Source organism: Balearica regulorum, chromosome 7, assembly GCF_011004875.1.
Source record: "Balearica regulorum gibbericeps isolate bBalReg1 chromosome 7, bBalReg1.pri, whole genome shotgun sequence".
Lineage (NCBI taxonomy): Eukaryota > Metazoa > Chordata > Aves > Gruiformes > Gruidae > Balearica > Balearica regulorum.
This window is the reverse complement of record NC_046190.1, coordinates 15978029-15996341: the sequence shown is the minus strand read 5'-3', so window position 1 is coordinate 15996341 and position 18313 is coordinate 15978029. Positions and strand designations below refer to the sequence as shown.

At 58.1% G+C, this 18313-nt stretch overlaps 1 protein-coding gene across 1 annotated transcript in view; it reads left to right on the top strand.

Annotated features, from left to right (window-relative positions):
* Window positions 1-1199: 1199 nt before the first annotated feature.
* The window catches only part of SLIT1 (slit guidance ligand 1), a 61434-nt gene continuing 44320 nt past the window's right edge, over window positions 1200-18313 (top strand). Inside the window, exons 1-4 of the mRNA XM_075758132.1 lie at window positions 1200-1597; window positions 13982-14053; window positions 14366-14437; window positions 15088-15159. Coding sequence (XP_075614247.1) covers window positions 1395-1597; window positions 13982-14053; window positions 14366-14437; window positions 15088-15159 — 419 coding nt within the window. The 5' untranslated portion in view covers window positions 1200-1394. The remainder of the gene's footprint in view (window positions 1598-13981; window positions 14054-14365; window positions 14438-15087; window positions 15160-18313) is intronic.

Sequence of the window (18313 nt, the reverse complement as noted above, 5' to 3'; positions counted from 1 at the left end):
ATATCCTGCTGGCAGGGGGAATAAGTGTACTTTGCTCACACATCTCTCCACACGCTGGCAGAGCAATATGCCACAGGCTCCCACCTCCCTTCCTTCCATGGGTTTCCTCTTCGAGGAGGACATTTGCAGCAGTTGCTGCCAGCAGCCAGGGCTTTGCTACGCATCTCAAAATGCCTGCTGTTTTTCTCAAAGATTTAGCTCTTGGAGCCATGGCGTTACACAAGTGTTTGAGGTGTCATTAATAAAATAGGTAACCTGCCCTCCTGGTTACACCCTCCTGCTTTGCATTTGTAGACCTCATGGAAGAAAATGGAAGACAATAAAATTAATGCAATGATCGCATTTCTAAGATGTCAACCATTTGGGGCCAAGCTCACAAGATTTCTTGGCTTCACTTCTTTTTGTGTTGAAATTGGTATATTTTGCCTCATTCTGCCAGGTGGATTAGCCACAAAGACATTTTGGTGTCTGACATTAAGGTCTTCCCCTGCAGTGGGAAAAGACATAGCTAACAGCCAGGACTTCAGGACTTACTGTCGGTGTGTGGGTCTAAAAGCAAAGTGAAGATGCATCCCCAAGTCCCTCCTGCGTGCTGGGGTGCTTGGCCGCAGGGTTCCCACGAGCAGGCTGGGTACAACTAGTGCCAGCCCGCTGCGCGGTCCCCGCGGGCTGCCGGGTCCCCGCGCCTCGCCTGGGCTCTGGACGATGGGCATGGGGCTCCAGGCTGCCGGGTGGGAGACGGGCCAAGGGGGCCTGGAGCACACCGGAGGGGATGCAAAAGCTTTTGGCACCCCCCGAGGAGAGGTGGGAACACTCTGCTTGCCGCCGCACGGTTCGCAGGCTGTTTCTCCGGTCTCTGCCAGACCCCGGGTGCCTCTGCCCGCACACTACCCGCTCGCCTTGCTGCACCCCGGCATCCCGTAGCCCTCTCACGGTGGGGGGGGATCGGCTGCCCCGCGGGCCAGCCCCGCTGTTCCGGGTGGAGGGACCGAGCCGGAGCCCACCTTGCTGCACGGCCGGGGCGGTGCAGAGCCCCGACGGCTCCGGCTACCGGGGTGCCGGTGCCCTGCCCGGCCAGGACCGCTCCTACCCCCGCAGCCGCCGGTGCCGGGGGCGCGGGGAGGGGCGGCGGCGCGGGGGGGGGGGGGGGGGGGAGCCCGTCGGGGCGGGCAGGGCGGGAGGGAGGAGCCAGCGCGGAGGCTGTGCCTGGGCTGCGGGATGGGGCGGCAGTGAGGGCGGGCGGGTGTGCGCCGACGGGGCTCTCGCCCCGGAGCCGAGCCGAGCCGTGCCGTGCCGTGCCGTGCCGAGCCCAGCCCAGCCCAGCCCAGCCCAGCCTAACCCAGCTCCCCGGTGATGCTCAGCGGCCCCGCCGTTTAACCCCGCTGCCCGCTGCCATGGCGGCCCCGACCCCCGGGGGGGCGGCGGGGGTCCCGACGGGGCTGCGGGCCGCCGCCTGGCTGCTGGCGTGCGCCGCGCTCTGCCGGGGCCGCGCCGCCGCCTGCCCGCCGCTCTGCGCCTGCAGCGGCACCACGGTGGACTGCCACGGCACGGCCCTGCGCGCCGTGCCCAAGAGCATCCCCCGCGGCACCGAGCGCCTGTGAGTACCGCCGGGCTTTGTCCGACCCGGCGCGGGTGGGAGCGGCCGTCGCGGGTGGGTGTGCAATGGCCCGTGTCGGGATGCGGGCGTGTGTGCAAGGCCGGGTGCTGGGGAAAGTGCTTGTCCTGGGGGGTGTGTGTTGGGGGGGTGTGGGGTGTGGTGCGTGCAAGTGTCTGGCGGGGCTGCGTGTGCAAGAGCCCAGCGAGGGGGGTATACGTGTTTAAGAGCCTGTCAGGAGCGTGTGCAGGAGCTCGTCAGGGGACGCATGTGCAAGAGTCTGTCCGTGGGGTGTGTGTGCAACAGCCTGTCTGGGGGTGTTTGTGCAAGTCCCCATCCAAGGGGGGTGCATATGTTTAAGGGGAGTACTTGTGCAAATGCCGGGGGGAGGGGTGCATGTGCAAAGCCTGTCCGAAAGGTGCGTGTGCAAGAACCTAGTGAGATGGGTGCATGTGCAGTGTCCCGTTCAGTGCGGGGGTTATGTGTGTGTAAGAGTGCCTGTCCAGGGGACGCATGTGCAAGAACCTGTTGGGTCGGTGCATGTGCATCATCCCCTCCGTGTGGGGGGATGCTATAGCCCGTCAGGGTAGGGATTGGTGTATATGCAAGAGCCCGCTGGGGCAGGGTGCGTGTGCAAGGGGTCTGGCATGTGCAAGAGCCTGCGTGTGCCAGTGTGTGTGCAAGCACGCGGGGTAGGGCTGGGATTAAAGCTGTGCCCGAGGGGGCGGGTTGCTCCAAGGGGGGCTTTCGCCCTAGGGCAGCCCGGAATGCGCTGCTTGCCCCATGGCACCCACAGACAGGTGTGTGGCCACCCCTGCTGTGACTTGTCACGGCACAGCCACACAGACGGAGGGGTTGCCTGCGGGTCCCCACCACCCCAAGCCCCTATCTGTGCTGGGCACCTCTTTGTCCCCGGGGAGCCTTCCTGGGGATGTTGCGCTGGGGATCAGGCTCCATTCCCCTGCTCTCCCCTTGGGACCCTCCTGTGCACATGGCTCACCCAGCCCTGCCAGTCCCCTGTGCCCACATCTCCCTGCTCATCAAAGCCCCTGCTACATCCCCAGGGGCGCCGGGGACGATCCCTGGGTCTCTTTGCTGGACTCCCATAGGAAAGCTTTTCACAGTCCAGCCAGCTGCGGGGGTCCTGCGGCGTCCGCTCAGCTCCCCTGAGCAGAGTGCCCCTCTGCTGCTGTGCCCGGCTGGGCAGGTCTCACCCCTGTGGCTGCAGCGGGTCCCTGCTCCGGGGAGAGGGGCATGAGCTGAATGCGTCCAACCTGCTGCTGGTGACAGTTTCCCAGTGTGCTGGTGTCCCCAATCCCAGCAGGAGAGCAGGGGTGTCCCCAGCCTCTTCCCTCTGCTCAGGGGCAGTGGGTGCCCTGTCCCAGAAGCTGCAGTGGAGCCTGGTGGCACAGTAGCCCCTCAGGCTGCCCCAACAATGCCCCTTGCAGTGCAGGGGAAGCATTGGGCTGCCACCTCCTTGGGCAGCAGAGCTGCGGGATGTGTCGGGGATAGCCACACACGGAGCTCCTGTCCCTGTGCTGTGCTGCCTCTGGTTACTGGAGTGTGAATGTGCCCTCTGCCTGCAGCTGGGGAGAGACTCCGCAGGCAGGGACTGCAGGCAGCCTGGCAGCTGCCAGGGCTGCACCCAGCATGCAGTGCTGGGAGCTCTGCGGGACACCGCTTTAGTGGAGTTTTCTCTTCTCCCGCCATAATTGTCCTCATACAGACGATTATCTCCCAGCACAGCAAACAGGCTGCTGCGAGCTGCAATCCCATAGAGCCAGTTTGTGAGCTCCCAGACAGGATCCCCCTTTCCTCCATGCCCAGGGTGGAGGGAAGATTTGCACGTAGCCTGCACCAGCCCTTTCTGCCCCTCGGGGAGCTTGGTGGGCTCCGCAGCATCTGCTCTCCACACAGCCAGGTGCAGGGTGCTGGGGGAACTTGGGCAGCAAGCCCTGCCTCTGCCTGCCGGGCAGGTGCTCAGCACTGCTCAGACAGGATGGTGCTGGAGTGGACAGACAGAGTATGCCCTTGGGTGGGTGTCTTGCTCCTGCCCCGCAGCTGGTCCTGCTTGCTTTCTCCTCTTCTGCCTCCACTGACCCGGTCCTCCATGTCCATCACCACTCGGTGACATTGGGTTTTCTGTATATTCATGCAGTTGCCAGTGCCAGATCTGCTGGCTGGGTTGAGCTAGTCGTGCTGCTCTCTCGTGGGTGTTGACTGCTGGATAACTACTTCTCGCTGTTTTGCACGCCTTTGCAAGGTGCTCGAGGGTGTCTGTGCAGAGCTGGTCTGTCTCCGAGCAGTAAATTCCTGCTGCAACGGCTCATAAGCGAGTTCAAATTCCCTGTAAAGAGGCTGCAATGTCCCAGTCTCCAACTTCTCACTGCTTGATGGAGTAGGGTCAGCTGGCAGCCACAGGGGAACCTGCAGCAGGGTCTGTGCTCAGGACTTGCTGTCTCCAAGGGCTGGCTTTCTTTGGGAAGCCAGCAGTCCCATACCACAGCCCTCCACTGCCCGGCCCTTTCCCCAAGCCCCAGGATGTGCAGTGTGAGCGATGCCGACCTCACAGAGTCGGTCCCACAGTGCCGATGAGCAGTCATGTCCCTGCTGTCGTGTTGTCTGCCTGTTGCACACTCACAGCCTTGCAGGGCAGCCTGGTCTGGTGTTTGGAGGCTCCAGGCTTTCTCCAGCCTCCCAGCTGGCTGAGCCCAGTGGTGGCATGGGTTGAACTCTGGGACAGGGCAGTGCTGCCACGGTAGCCACGCATGCTGGCACTGTGAAAGCCGTCAATGCGGACACAGACAGCAGTGTCCTGTGGTGAAGGTCTGAGCTCCATTACTTTTGAAACACACCCTTGTCCTTTGAAGAGGGAGTTACTTGCCTTGCAGAGTCACTACAACTTTGGAGAATCACGAGCTGGGGAGAAATTGTCTTGTCTTCTGCTGGAAGGTTTCCCCTCTGATGTCTCCCTGGTGCTGTGCTGTTGATGCAGGGTAAAGGCTGGAGACGTGCAGGAAGGAACATGGGCTGTGGCTGTGTGAGGGGATGGGGGACCCCTCTTTCCTTGCACCAGGGCACAGAGCACTGGTCCCTAAGTGCCTTCTAGTCTGCAACTCAACATAAATGTCAAGGTGCCCGCACCCCTCCTCTCCCTGGACCAGACACGGAGCAGAGAGGCTTATGCTGCAGCAAGGGGCGAAGCAGCAAAATCTCTGGGTGCTTTGCACGGCTGCCTGTGCTCCTGCCTACGCCACTGGCAAGCACGACAGAGCAGGTCCTGGAGGCATCACAGGCAGGATAATCCTATGGTGTTATGTGCTCCCAGGAGTCTCTTGGGTCTCAGCCACTGGAGAAGAGCCGTGGGAGAAGAGTACAGCTCCTTTCCCCGTTTGCTTGCTTTTCTTTCTTTCTTTGAAAGCGCCTCTGAAGAGCAGACTGCCCTGTCAGGGAGCTGGGTCACTCTCCCTGTGCCAGCAGGATCAGTGCAAATTCACCACCGTCAAATGGCTGCTTCCAGCCCAACTCTTTGCTCGTGGGGGATGAAGTGAGCCTGATGGCATTGCACTTGCTCCTGCTTTCAAGTTTTCAGCTAACACCTGAGAATTGCCCCACTTACCCCTTTCACCTCCTCTCTGGTGGGCTGAACATCCCCCATCTCGCTGTCAGCCATGCCGTGCCCCTCTCAGTACCCGACTCCCCCCACGCTGGGGGCAGCAGTGCTGGGTTTGGGGGTCCCCATCACTGCATCCCCCTTGGCTCCCTCTTCTCCCTCCCAGGGTTCCTGGCCTCAGCATTGCATGAGGCTCCCGTTTGCCTTGTTCCCCCAACTTGGGGTTTTCCTGTGCTGAAATGGGCCCTATCCAGACCACAGCCAGCTCTGCCATCTTCCCCCATCTGTGCTGGCGGAAGGAAGGGGTGCTGAGCTCCAGTCTTTGGGTGCAGGAGCGCAATGCTGAGGTGGCCGCACCTGAAGCCCACTCACGTGCTGCCTAACCGTCCCCTGCTGAAATTACAGCAGCGAGCTCTTGTTCAGAGCGTGTTTAATTCATGCACCCACATCTCCCTCTAGCCAGTTAATCAAAATGTCTTGCAGCGGCGAGGCTGGTGTATCACAGCAGCACTCGTGCGTTCGACACCAGTTGTTGGGCTGTGTCTCCTTGGGAGGCTTTGAGGAATGTTAATTCTTAGAAAGCACCTTGAGGGGGTCAGCTTCTCCCTTTTCTGGGGTGCCTGGGCAAGTTTTTGGTGTTGCAGCTGAGCAGACTGGTGGCAGAGGCAGCGAGGGAGCGTGCAGGCTCTGCAGAGCTCTGGGGCAGGATGCAGGACCAATATCCAGCCAGGCCAGTGCTTGGCCAGTCCCGTTGCCCTCAGCTCACGGGAGAGCCAGCGCTGGGCTCTGGGAGGATGCGGGCTGGCTGGGAAAGGCAGCCCGCTCAGCCTGCTCAGCCCACCACGGTGGCTTCCTTGGGAGCCTTCCCGGACAGAGGAAATTTGCAATTCTATTCCAATTTCTCCCTTCAGCTACGTCCAAGGCAGATGCTGTCTATATATCGCCATGGTAACGCTGCGTTCTTGCTCTCCATGGAATTGCATGCTGGAAAAATATTAGTTTAAAAAACTATGTCATGTTTGTATTGACTGGAGCCGAGGCTGATAGCGGAGGATCTATTGTCCCCTGGTTGGGAAAAGTCACCGGTAACAGGCAATAAAGCCAGGTAAATTGGCCTCTGGTGACCACTTCTCACCCCGCACGGCAATTGCTTCCCTATAAACCCTTCCCTGGGTCTGTTTTATTGCATCCTTTAAAACAGATATTTTTGCCTTAAATGTGCTGCCCCTTTGCTCCTCCAGGGTGATGCATTGTGCTGCTGGCAATTCCTCACCGCTGAGGTGGAAGCGAGGAGAGGGAATTGTTCCTGCCTTTAATTGTGAGTCTCTCGTGTGCATCTTCAAACACCATCGCTGCTGCTGCTGCTGTGTGCTGGGCATGGCGGCAGCAGTGCCAGTGCAGGATAGCACCCCGTACACACACACACACACACACACACACACAAACTGTCTAGCTGGCTCATTATGGGACATGCATTTGCTTTGAGTTTCATCCTCTCCTACTTCATTGTTTCCTACCGAACCTCTGGCCGGCAGAAGAGTGAGGCAGCTATAAAACACAAAGGATGCTCGAGAGTCCCCCACGGGGGGAGCAGAGCCCGCAACCTGGGGGAACAGAGGGGACTTGGGGTGCCACCAAGGCAGTGTGGGCAGGGAAAGGCTGTCCTGTCTAGGGAAAGGGGTATGAGCCCGTGACCCTGCGTTGAGAGGGGTTTTTCCTGCATCCCTGCTCTGGTTTGCTCACTGGGGAGCTGTCAAGGTGAGCACTGGAGCAAGATGTGTGCACATGTGCATGCACGGGAGAGGCGACATGGGCAACCAAGGAGCCTGTCTTTGTCTTGCATCTGAGTCCTTCATGGTTCTGTGCCCGCTCCAGAGGTACTTGGTGCTGCAGGCACATCCCCTTTATCTTTATTGCTACCAAAATAACCTTTTATAAAACCTGAAAGGCAAAGAGATGTTTCTGTGCATGTTCTGCTGAAAGGCAATAAAAACCAGTTGTGCGTTAGCAAATGGCCCCATCCTGAGGGATGTCAGACTCAGATCCCTGCTCCCCAGCAGGCTTCCAGCGCAAGTAGCTCCGAGGCCAGCTCCGGCAGCTGGCCCCTGGCTGCTCTCCCCACTCTGGGGACAGCCAGGGACGGCTGCACTGGCAGGAGCGGCGAGCGGAGGTTTTCCTGCTGTATGGTGCCAGGCTGCAATTAGCAATGTGGGCAGTGAAAGGGGATGGTTTGCAGCCTGGTCATTAGGGTTGTGGCGCTGCTGGAAGCGGGAAGGGAATGAGATGGGACAGAGGAAACGTGCTCCGTTGGTGCAGGGTCGGTCCCAGGCTGTCCCCTCCGGGACCATCTCAGGCCTCCCCGCCACATACGGGCTCTGAAGCTGGGCTGAGTATCTGCTTTCTTGGCATGCATTTTGGATGCACTTGCTGCTCAAAATAGCAGAGGCAAGTGTCCTATGGGGGAGAGAGCCTGCTAGGAGGAGGAAGATCAGAAAAAAGGGAAGATTAATTTTTCAAACGATACAGCCGAGGAGCAGCCCCGGGCACCAAGAGTGGGAGAGATGCAAGCTCCTGGCCCTGGATATTTCTCAGTGGGAGGAAGCCCCAGCTCCAAAACAGGATGCTCCGGGAGATCCACCTGATCGGGGTTGAGCAGGCTCCCATAACTGAGCAGATCAGGTGCACTTCTCCTCCTGTCCCCACTATGAGCTGCTCCAGGAGGGATGAGCAAAGGGAGTTTGCTGAGGGAGATGCAGAGTGGATTGGACCTCGATCTGCTGAGTGGCAGGACAAAGCCTGAGGGCTGGGCTGCCTCCTCTGCCCTGGGAAGCGGAGGAGCCACAGGAGCAGCAATACTCCTCACCAGGCTAGTCAGCACAGCACAAAAAGCTCAGTTTTAAGGGTGTCCAAATAAATCTGAGCCCCGGTTTCCCATTTATGAAACAGAAATTACCTACTGCCTTTTCTCTCTCACACCAGGGTTGAGCGAGGTTATTTATTTATTTTTAACGTGAAGGTGACATGCCACGATGCTGCGTGAGTGTAAAGCACTCCCTGATTGCGAGCAGCTAATGGCTGTGGCATGAAAACCCCAGAGAGAAGTTAGGAGGAGCAGAAAGCCTTCCAGATCCTCACCCTTACTCGCACAATCGATGCTGTTTGTAACGCTTAAAAATTTATTGTGATGCTAACCTGCTTTAGTACCTCGTAAAAGCTTACAGAGCATCCTGTGCTCTGGGGGCCAACACTGTACTTGGGGTTGGTTGGGTTCCCCTTTGGCTACGGGTGGCTATTCTGAGATGAGCCCAAATAGCACATAGCTGCTCTTGGAGGCACCTGGTAGAGTGGGTACTGGCAAGATGTTTGCCCTGGGGTGTAAGGCACCCTTAAAGGGACTTTGATGAACCCTGAAGACACCCTTGCTCTTCCTTGTTGGTGCCTGGTCAGGGCAGGGGTGGGGAAGAAAAGGAGGAGAAGGTGCTGAGCGCCTTGTGCTGCTGTGTCAGCCCAGGGCGTGGATGCCCAGTGCCCCCTCCCCGAGCAGCACCCTGTACCCATCTTGGAGGGGATGGGGTTAGCACCTGGCTGTGCCCCCGTGGGCTGCAGGGAGCTGGCGGACGTGGTGAGCACCCACCATGCTGGCACTGGAGGGGAGACCAGCTCTCCTGGGACTGGGAAGGGCTCTGCCCTGCCTTTTGCTGCTTGGGCAGTTCCCAGCGAGCCTGTGCTGGGACTCCATTCCATTCAAGCAGCCCGGTGAAATCTTGAGAAGACTTGAAAAATGCAATAAAAGTACAGGAAGAAAGGTTGCAACTGCTCTGTCCCCCCAGTGCTGAGTGCAGGGGTCGGTCTGGGGTCCAAGCCTCATCCATGTTTCCATTAGCAGTCTGCGTGATGGGACACAAACTGCTTATGACATTTGCAGATGCAAGCGGGCTGGAGGACAGGCTGAGATTTCAAAGTGCACTTGGTGAACAGGAGGAATGGGCTGACAAAAATGATGCTGTTGCCTGGGGACTCGAGGAAGGTGTTTGGCAGGAGGAGATCACCAACACCACAGACGTGGGATGGGAGCACAAGCCAAGTGGGTCCTGCCCCTGCAAGGCAGAGGGACCCTGAGGGAGGGCTGTGCCCCTGGGGCTGGGGGCTTGTCAGGGGAATGGGGCTGGAAGAGGCGACCTGTATGGGCAAGGGAGCAGCCTGATCTTGGCACTGTGGTGGCGAGGGCAGGCAGGGATGGGGTTCATCTGCAGTGAGAGGGCTTCAGGTCAGAGTTTTGGAAATTGTCCTTGAGGCAGGAGCAGTGACATGCTGGGACAGGGCACGGGGGAGTGTCAGTCCCCATCCCTGAAGGAGCTGTGTACGCATCTGTCAGGATTGATGGAGGGCTGCAGAGATAACTGCTGTGGGGTGTGTGACCTTGCAGCCTTCATTTCTCTGCTTCCCTGATTATTATCTGGCACTGCTGGCTCCAGCTGGGATCAGGGCTCTGGGATGAGGGCTGCAAAGCTGCTGGGAGGGGAGCTGTGCGCCTAAGGGCCGGTGCTCTGAGCCCAGGGCAGAAATGGCAGGGCGATGGGGACCATGGAGAGAGGGATGCATCATACCAGTGATGCAGCTGCTGGCCTTGTATGGCACCAGGGCAGCAGTGGCCCTTGGAGCAGGGACCCCAGGAGCATGGCTGGCTGCAGGCATTGCTGGCACGTACCCTTTCTCCGCCAGCCCCTGCAGTCACGGCCCGGGCACTGTGGGCACCCATTCTGTGCTGGTGCTGACCGGGACACATTTCTCCACTTGTGGGAGCAAATGCGGGGGTTCGTGTCACAGACTTTCCTTCTGACTTCTTAAAGCGTGAGGCTGGGCAGCGCAGCAGTTGGGATTTCTGCCTCGGTGGGAGAGCAAGAGCTGAGCTGAGCACAAGGACAGGAGTCACACGCGTGCCGAATAGCTGATGCTTTGCAACGGAGTACGGATAGTGGGTTGTGCTGTCTGCTCCTTCCCCTTCCCGCTCCTGATAAATCAGCGCCCAGGGAAATATCACTCATGTTGGCTGTATTTAATAAATTACCTCTCAGCATTTGCACTCTCTGAGGTTGTTACCGAGTTAGTGTAGCTCCAAACCCTGCAAAGGGAAAAGACGCATCCGACCCCCTGGGAGTGGAACAAGCCATCCAAAGATAGAAACCAAATATAAACCCAGACTATGCAAATCTAGTCTAACGAACCCTTCTGAAGCACAGACATCCCATCTGGGAGTGGGATGATCCACAAGCAATGTAGCAAAGGGACTGCTTGTTTTAATGACTTTCCTCTTCCCAGGGAGAAATGGGAGGGGGGGTTTCTGAAACTTGAAGGTTGCAAATGAAAATCCGCTGCCTCTCCAGCAGCAGTGTGAGATTTGGGGTGCTTGGGGGGCAGAGGAGGACAGCCTGGATGAACATGAGGATGCTTTCTGGCATTAAACCTTACGGATTAATGGCGAAAGAGCACGCCCCGCATCTGTGCTTTCAAATCACAGTCCACAAAAAAAACCAATCTGCCAGGCAGCTCCCCAGACACATCAGTCCTTATCGAAGCTCTGCTGTGCGGGGCAGAGCAGGGTGTTTCGCTTCACTAGGAAAGGGCACAGAGGCAGCGGGTGAGCAGCTGAGCAGCAGGGATCTGGCTTTCTGGGCACAGCAGACTGTAATTTATCTCCATGAGGAACTGAAGGGGATTTAGAGGGGAAAAAAATGGCATGAAGTTAAATAGCAGTGTTGCCTCGGCATCCTTACAAATAAGCTTTACCTGCTGTTCATTCCCATCTTGGTTGCAAAGGCCATCATTTACCCGAACAAAGGCAAGGGGAGATGCTGAGAGCAGTTGTCAGGGAGCACACAGGGCCAGTCCCCGAGGGAGCTGGGCTGTGAAGGGGCCCTGAGACACTGCCCTGCTCAGGGACGGCCACTAGCCCCAGTGCCAAAGCACCCTGAGGATGCTCAATGAGCATGCAGGGAGCAGAGGCTGGGGTGGGCTGGGTGGGCAGCACAGTTGCCTCCCGGGGTGGCATGTCCCAGGGCAGTGCATCCTGCCTGTGCCGCCTTGTGCTGAAAAGTCTCTGGGTTCAGGCTGCGCTGTCCCAGAAGGTGTCTGGGAGAGAGGGCAGAGCCTGGTTTTGGCATGTGGAGGGACTGGTGTTTCTGCATGTCTCTGTGCTGCTTCACCTGTGCTCTGCCTCGGAGGACCCCAGCATTGTCCAAGCCTACCTTGGGCTTTGCAGGCTGAGCTATAAATCTTGGCTTTCAGATTCAGCAGTTTTTAAATCAAGCCTCTCTGCTCTGTCTGTCTGCAGTAGAGATTTCCTAACTTCTACTTACACATTGCAGCCAGAGTAATGTGATGTACATTTAAAAGAAGGTGACATGGGAGTGCTGCTGGGGACCCTCCCTCTCCAGGAGCTCAGAGAGGCACCCTTGCCTCCAGCTTGGCCTCCAGCCCGGCCCTGGGGAGCTTCGAGGCAATCTGCTTTAGCAAGGACCCTTTAGGACATTGGGGGAAAACCACTCCTGAAGCCATGGTTTCTCCCTGCCCTTAGCTGGCCCCAGAGCTGTGGTCCATCAGGCGGTGGGCACACACCTGCATGTACCGAGCCACCCCTCCTGCGGTGACAGATGTCCCTAAAACGCATGACCCATCCCAGCGCCTTGTGCCCGGGACTTAGAGCCTGGCCGTGGGTTTTGCTCCCAGGAGAGGGGCAGGACTGAGCCCCGCAGGGTGCAACCTCGCGGGTTGGAGCCCGGTCCCCGGGGCCAGATGTGCACGCTGTGAACTGCCCAGACCGGGAGCCGGGCGAGCCGTGGGGCTGTGGAGCCTGAGTGTGGGTTTCAGTTTAATCGCCGGGGCAGGGGCACCTCTATTCATTCCCCGCTTGCATTCATCTGTGTCCTAGTAACTGCTCTCCCCACCTCCTTCCCAACACAGGCACACACGGCTGGATAATGGCAGGAGCCCGGCAATCTCGGGCGCTGAATAGCGGTGTAATTACGAGGCTATAATGGCGAGCTGGAACTCATTAGCCATTATCAGCCGTTTCAGCAGGACAATGGCAGCACCCCGGGGTGTGCGGCTGCGCTGGCTGTACCCGGCAGCCGTACGCGCTGCTCGGGCCGCTGTGAGGCCAGCCCGCCGCTGACCTCGGCCCCTCGCACGGCTGCGGAACCCGGTGGAGGGCGGCTTTGGCTCTGGACGGGAATGATGGACTTTGTATTCAGCCCCTCGTGTGATCTGGGCAATCCTCGCTGCCCGGTCCCGCTGCCAGGGCTGGGGGGTTATAGAGCCCTGCGTGCTGGGTCCTGTCCGGGCACTGCAAGCTGCTCCGGGGTGGCACCCTCCTGCCTCTCCCCTGCCCTGGCTCCGGCAGCCCGTCCTTCCCTCGATTGCCTCCCCCTCCCGTAGTTTATTTGTTTCCCCTTTATTCCTGTGTCTGCATTCAGTGCAGGCAGCAGGTCTCCAGCATGGGAGCTCTCCCTGGGCCGTGCGTTCGCGTGGGCATCCTCCATTGCCAGGGCATGCCGTGGGCAGATCAGCCTCCTGGTGAGGAGCAAACGCTGGCAGGCTCTGCGCTGCCAAAGGGGCAGGCTCTCACCTACCCGTGGGGTGCTGCACGGGGACCCTCAGCTCTACAGGCTGTGAGTCCCAGAGATGACGGTCACTGCCTCTCCCTGCAGTGCTCACAGCCCGTAATGCAGAAACACGCTGCAAAGCTGAGACTGCGAGGTGCAAATCTCTGCAGCTCCTGGCTCAATAGATTTTAAGGCAGGGTAATCCTAGCGGGGGCACTCTGGAGAGCGTGGCAGGGGAGAGCTGGGGAGGTGTAGCCATCAGGCTGGGAGCAGAGGCCTTGCCACATGTGGGTCTGGCGGTGGGGCTCACCTTGCCCATGTGCTAAGCAGAGCCTGGGCAGGACAGAGGCCATGGGGTGGGTGCAGGCACCCCACAGGCCATCCCCTCCCCTTTTTTCCACCAGCAGGGTGAGCAAGCTGGGATAGCATCTCCCCTCTGGCTGGGGTGCCTGTTCCTGTGCTCACCCAGGGCTTTTGCACAAGGGAGCGATGCCAGGAGAAGGAGCTGGTCCCTTGCAAGTGTCTCTTGGCAGATGAAACTTGAAATGAGGCTTATTCTCTGAGCACATCTTTCAGAGGTGGCACAGGGCAGAGGAAGGTTTGAAGTGTTGAGCCCTGAACCAGTTGTGATGCATGTGAGTGACCTGCAGCTGGATGTGTGGAAGAATCCTGCTTTTCTGGGGTTTGGTTGTTCACTTTCTTATTACCCCTGCCCTCCCTAAGCAGCTCTGCGTGTTTGGGATGACCCTACCAGGTGTTTGCTGCATTTCCAGAGTGGGGTACGTCCAGCCGGGCGGCTGCTGGAATTGCTGGGCTGCTTATTGCATTGCTGATGGCTCTGGGGCTTCTGTCCCAAGGGGGGGACCAGTGTGGGGACAGGGAAGTGGGGCGAGCTGGGCAGCCCCTGCCCCTTGCTGCTTTATGAAAGAGGCAAGCTTACATATTCCTGGCCAGCCAGACTTCTGTGTGCACAACACTGCGGGCTGTTGAGGATGAGGGTCCTCCCCGGAGCCAGCAGCCAGCCCTGCTGTTCCCCGCAGAGAGCACAGAAATGCAGCAGCTGCTGCTGTCCTTTGGGCCCTGTCTGCTCTTTTTGGGAAGCTACTGGGGAGCCTCAGTGCCTGGCCACCTCCTGAGCACTTTCTTGCTGATCTCTGCCTCTTCTCTCTGCAGGGAGCTCAATGGCAACAACATCACACGGATCAACAAGAACGACTTCGCCGGGCTGAAGCAGCTCCGTGTCCTGTGAGTTCCTGGCAAGGGGCCGGCTGCCCTGGCCTTGGTGGGCACCATGTTTGGCTTGTGACCCGTCCTGGGGCTGGTAGAGATGATGCTCAGCCCTTTGATGGGCATCTGCCGGCAGGGCTGAAGGGCATCCACACGGTGGGTCTTCCAGCTGGGAGGGAGCGGGGAAAATGATGACAGGTTGTGTCGAGGCCATGGTGGGAGTAGAGTGGCCCTGGATCTGGAGGAGCATCTGGAGGGACCTCACTGGTAGGATGGGGACATTGGGGCTGGGGACCACCTTTCTGGAAAGCTGACCCCTTCTCTCTGCAGGCAGCTGATGGAAAACCAGATCAGCACAGTGGAGCGTGGGGCATTCGATGACATGAAGGAGCTGGAGCGGCTGTGAGTGCCCGGGCGCAGAGGCGGGTCGGTGAGGGGCTGACAGGTTTAGTTGCAGAGAGCATCCTTTCCTTTTTGCCTTAAACCATAACATATCCGTGCTGCCTGACTTCAAACAGCTCCTTTGCTGCACGGCGGTGGTATTTTACAGTGTGGGAAGCAAACCTATTTCTGTTTCTATAGATCTTAAAGTCCTTTCTGATGCTTTTGAGGTGAGGGGCAGGTTAAACACAAATCACTCTCGCTGTTATCAGCTGTGTCCTGTGTGTTAGTGAGGGAGCTGTAAGTTCCAGTCCAGTACTCAGTAAAATAGCTCAGCAGTTTAAAAATCCTGAGTTGCTCAAGCAAATATGAGGAGCTGAGTGAGCAGCAGGTTAACAGTGCAGTTAAGCAGCAATCAGCAGTTAACAGCTTGGAGTCCTGTCTGCACGTAATTACAATATTGTGAGTAAGTCTATTAATGCTCCCTTGGTTGCCTCTACCTGGGAGTGCTGTGAGTGGGACAGGGGTGCCCTTGCTAGGTGGGATGCTCTGCTCTTTGGTGCCTTTGAGTGAGCCAAAGTACCCCAGCTGTGCCTGGAGCTGCCAGCTGGGTTGCAGGCGGGATGATTACTTTGCCCCTGAAACTCTGACCTGTTTCTCTTTCCTTGCAGACGGCTGAATCGCAACCAGCTACACACCCTGCCCGAACTTCTCTTCCAGAACAACCAGGCGCTGTCGCGACTGTGAGTACCCTCTGTGCTGGTGGGGCTCCCCTGTCTGGCTGTAGTGTGGGCTTGTGGGGCTGCTGCGGGGTTTGGAGGGGCACTGGCATCCTGGGGGTGCTGCTTCTGGGGGTTTTGCTGGTGGTTTCTGGTGTCTTGTCCCATTGAGTGCCCAGGGTGTGGCAGGGGAATGCACCCTGTTTCTGAGCAACCTGAGCATGCAGCATGTCAGGGAATGGCCTCGAAGAAGACCCAAGACTGGTGCTGTTAAAGATGGTGTTAAACATCCTTGCAGTGCATGGGGATGTGGGAGGAGGTGCTGGTGATTTGGGCTGGGGCTGGTGTTGCTGAGCTGGGCTGTGCCTGTGCAGTGCTGGCTGTAGAAGTGCTGCGAGCCCCACAGCCTCCTCCCTGGGTGGGGATCACAGGCTCTGGAGCAGGGTGCCTTTACGCCCTAGATCGGGTTGTCATGAAGGGAGGGTGAAAGTGGATGGCCTGTCCCTCTGCACTTGCAGAAACACCCCCAGGGACTGTGTTTTGTCGTGCAAGCCCCTGCTCTGCAGACACCTCTGCTCCTCCTCCCTCCATGCAGCAGCAGGGTGCCTGGGGAGGGCTGCTGGGGTTTTGACAAATATTCTCTTTTCCATATTGGTTTTCCCTTGCCTGGGGCTGCTTTGCTCCGGCAACAGTGCGCTTGGCAGTGCCAGCATTGTTCAAACTGCAGGAAATCCTCTTAACAAAGCTTTTACCAGCTCTCAGCTATGTCAGGCACCACGTAGATTGGGAAGGGGGCTGTGAGGAGGAGAGGGTGCATGCCAAATGGGCTGGGTGTTCTCCATGACTCAGAGAAGATGCTTACACCCTGTGGCTGACTTGCAGTGTGTAGGAGCAGTTGTGGCCAGGACATGAGCTCTCTGCTTACTGCATCTGGTATCTCCATTTCTCAGCTGTGAAGCGAGGATGCTAGGTCCCTGCCGGCACAGGGTAGCAGTGGATGAAATAACTGAACGGGCTGAGGCATTGCCAGGACAGGCATGGCCATGTCAGGGCCAGGCAGCCCTGCCCGCCCAGGCAGGCTGCGGCTGAGCCGTTTTGCTCAGCGGCGATGCCGGTTTCTTCCAACAGTGCCAGGGAGTCAGACCCGGAGTCCAGCCGGAGGCGGTGTAATGAAGGGTTAAAACGCCGTGTGGGTTGCCAGCGTGGGATGTGTGAAATGGTGGACGGGTGCCAAAGATGGGCCTAGGTAATGGCAGCTGATAGCACAGGCGTTCAATTAATTATCAAATGGCATTTGTTGAGCTCAGCTGTGCTGTATCGTGGCGCCAGCAAGGGCCCATCCTCCTCCAGCCACCCATTGCATAACAAAAACACGGTTGAGAGAATTATTTTACAAACATTAATGTTTCCCTTTTAATCTTGTCTGGATTTTAATACCAGGCTATTTCAAAAAGCAAAACCCAACAATTCATTGGGAGATGCAGAAGGGCAGCCTCCTGCGCAGGCTGTGCGGTGTGCCCTGCCGCAGCCCCGGGGCTCGCGTGGAGCCAAGGTGCGCACGGGGCTGTACACACCCTCGCACGGTGTGCACAGGGTTGTGTGTACGCTTGCACAGTGTGCATGGAGCTGTACGTACCGCTGTGGATGAGGAGGGGTGTGCGAGATGCTCCTTGCAGGCACCCCGCGTGCAGGTGCATTTCGGCCTCTGCCTGTTGCTTTACCATTGTTTCCTGCGATGATGTGGTCATTTTGAACCTATTCCTTCCCACCCTGCCTTAAAGCTGTTTTCTGACTCTCTGCTGTAACAAACTCTGCCTGGACAGCAGGACCCATAGCATTCCTTGTGCAATCTGGGACTGTGTGAGTGGACTCAGGTTTTTGCAGCCCGTCAGCTATAGGCAGTGCCATGTCTTGGGGAGCTTTGATGTGTGCTCGGAACAGAGGGTCCCTGTGCCGCGCTGCGGGACTGGGGAGCAGGGATGCACTGAGCTGCCTGCCGTCCTTCTCTGCAGCACATTACCCTGACGCTGCCTGCGTTAGTGAGAGCAGGGATGTAGTGCTGGGGTCTGCCTGGGGAGCACATCAGGAGCCGCTGCCCTGGAAGAGCCTCGGGTGCTGCATTTGGGAAGCAAAGCCCTGCATGCCAGAGGACCTGCTACTGCCTCTCCTTGTGGCTGCCTGTTGCTGAGATGCCCAAGGATGATTTGGGGGAGACAGCAGAGCACGGGGTGCCCAGGGCAGAGCTTGTCTAGACACACCGTCACGCTGGCTTAGCAGGAGATGGGATCTGGATTGGTGCTAGTCCAGCCAGCACGAGAGGTCATAAGGACGCTCTTAAATTGCTGCAAACCTGGCTCAGGCTACGGGGATATGAGTCAGTGGGGAGCAGATTTAAGCTAAACTGAAATCAGCTCGCCTTGAACTGAAATCGGAGCCTCTCCACCAGGCTTTGCGCTTATTTAACTGCTGAAATGGATCTGGGGTGGCCCCGTGGATTGGTGTCCCCTCCCTGCCCCAGAGGCAGACTGGGACCTGTGCTGGTCGGGATGGGAAGAGGGGGCTCTTACCAGCACCGTGCTCTTGCAAATCCCGGTTTCCAGACCATTTCCAGCAAGCAGTACCTGCACAGGCTTCCCCTTAACCTGCCCGCTGCGGCCACCACTGTGTGCTCCTTGAGCTCCCAAGGTACCTGCTAGGTCCTCATGTCCTAGCGGAGCTCTCGCGCTGTGATACTGGGAGGTCCTGAATTAGCAGAAACTGGCTGAACAAGTTGGGCTGAGATCTGTTGAGCTGGGAAATGAGGCTGCGGGTCTGGCAGGTGCGTGGCGGCTGAAGCAGAAAGCCAGGGGTGGATGGAGGAACCGGTGGGATTTGCTTAGATGGGTACCTGAGGCTGGGATGGTCCAGCCTCTTTTAGCCTTAGTCTTGATGCATCTTCAGTAACACAGCAGCAGGTTAAGGCAAGCCTGTTGAATGGGGGGTATGTGATACCCATAGAGCAATTTTCCACTGTACCTTGAGCCTCATGGAAATATCTCACAAGCACAGAGAGGAGGACCTTGAGCTCAGGTTGGGATGCAGAGCTGTTCATCCACCTCCTGGGTCTGAGTGTTGAAGCCTAATCCACGTTGGTGGTGCTTTGTGGTCTCCCAGCCCGGCTGGAGCTGCAATTAGTTAC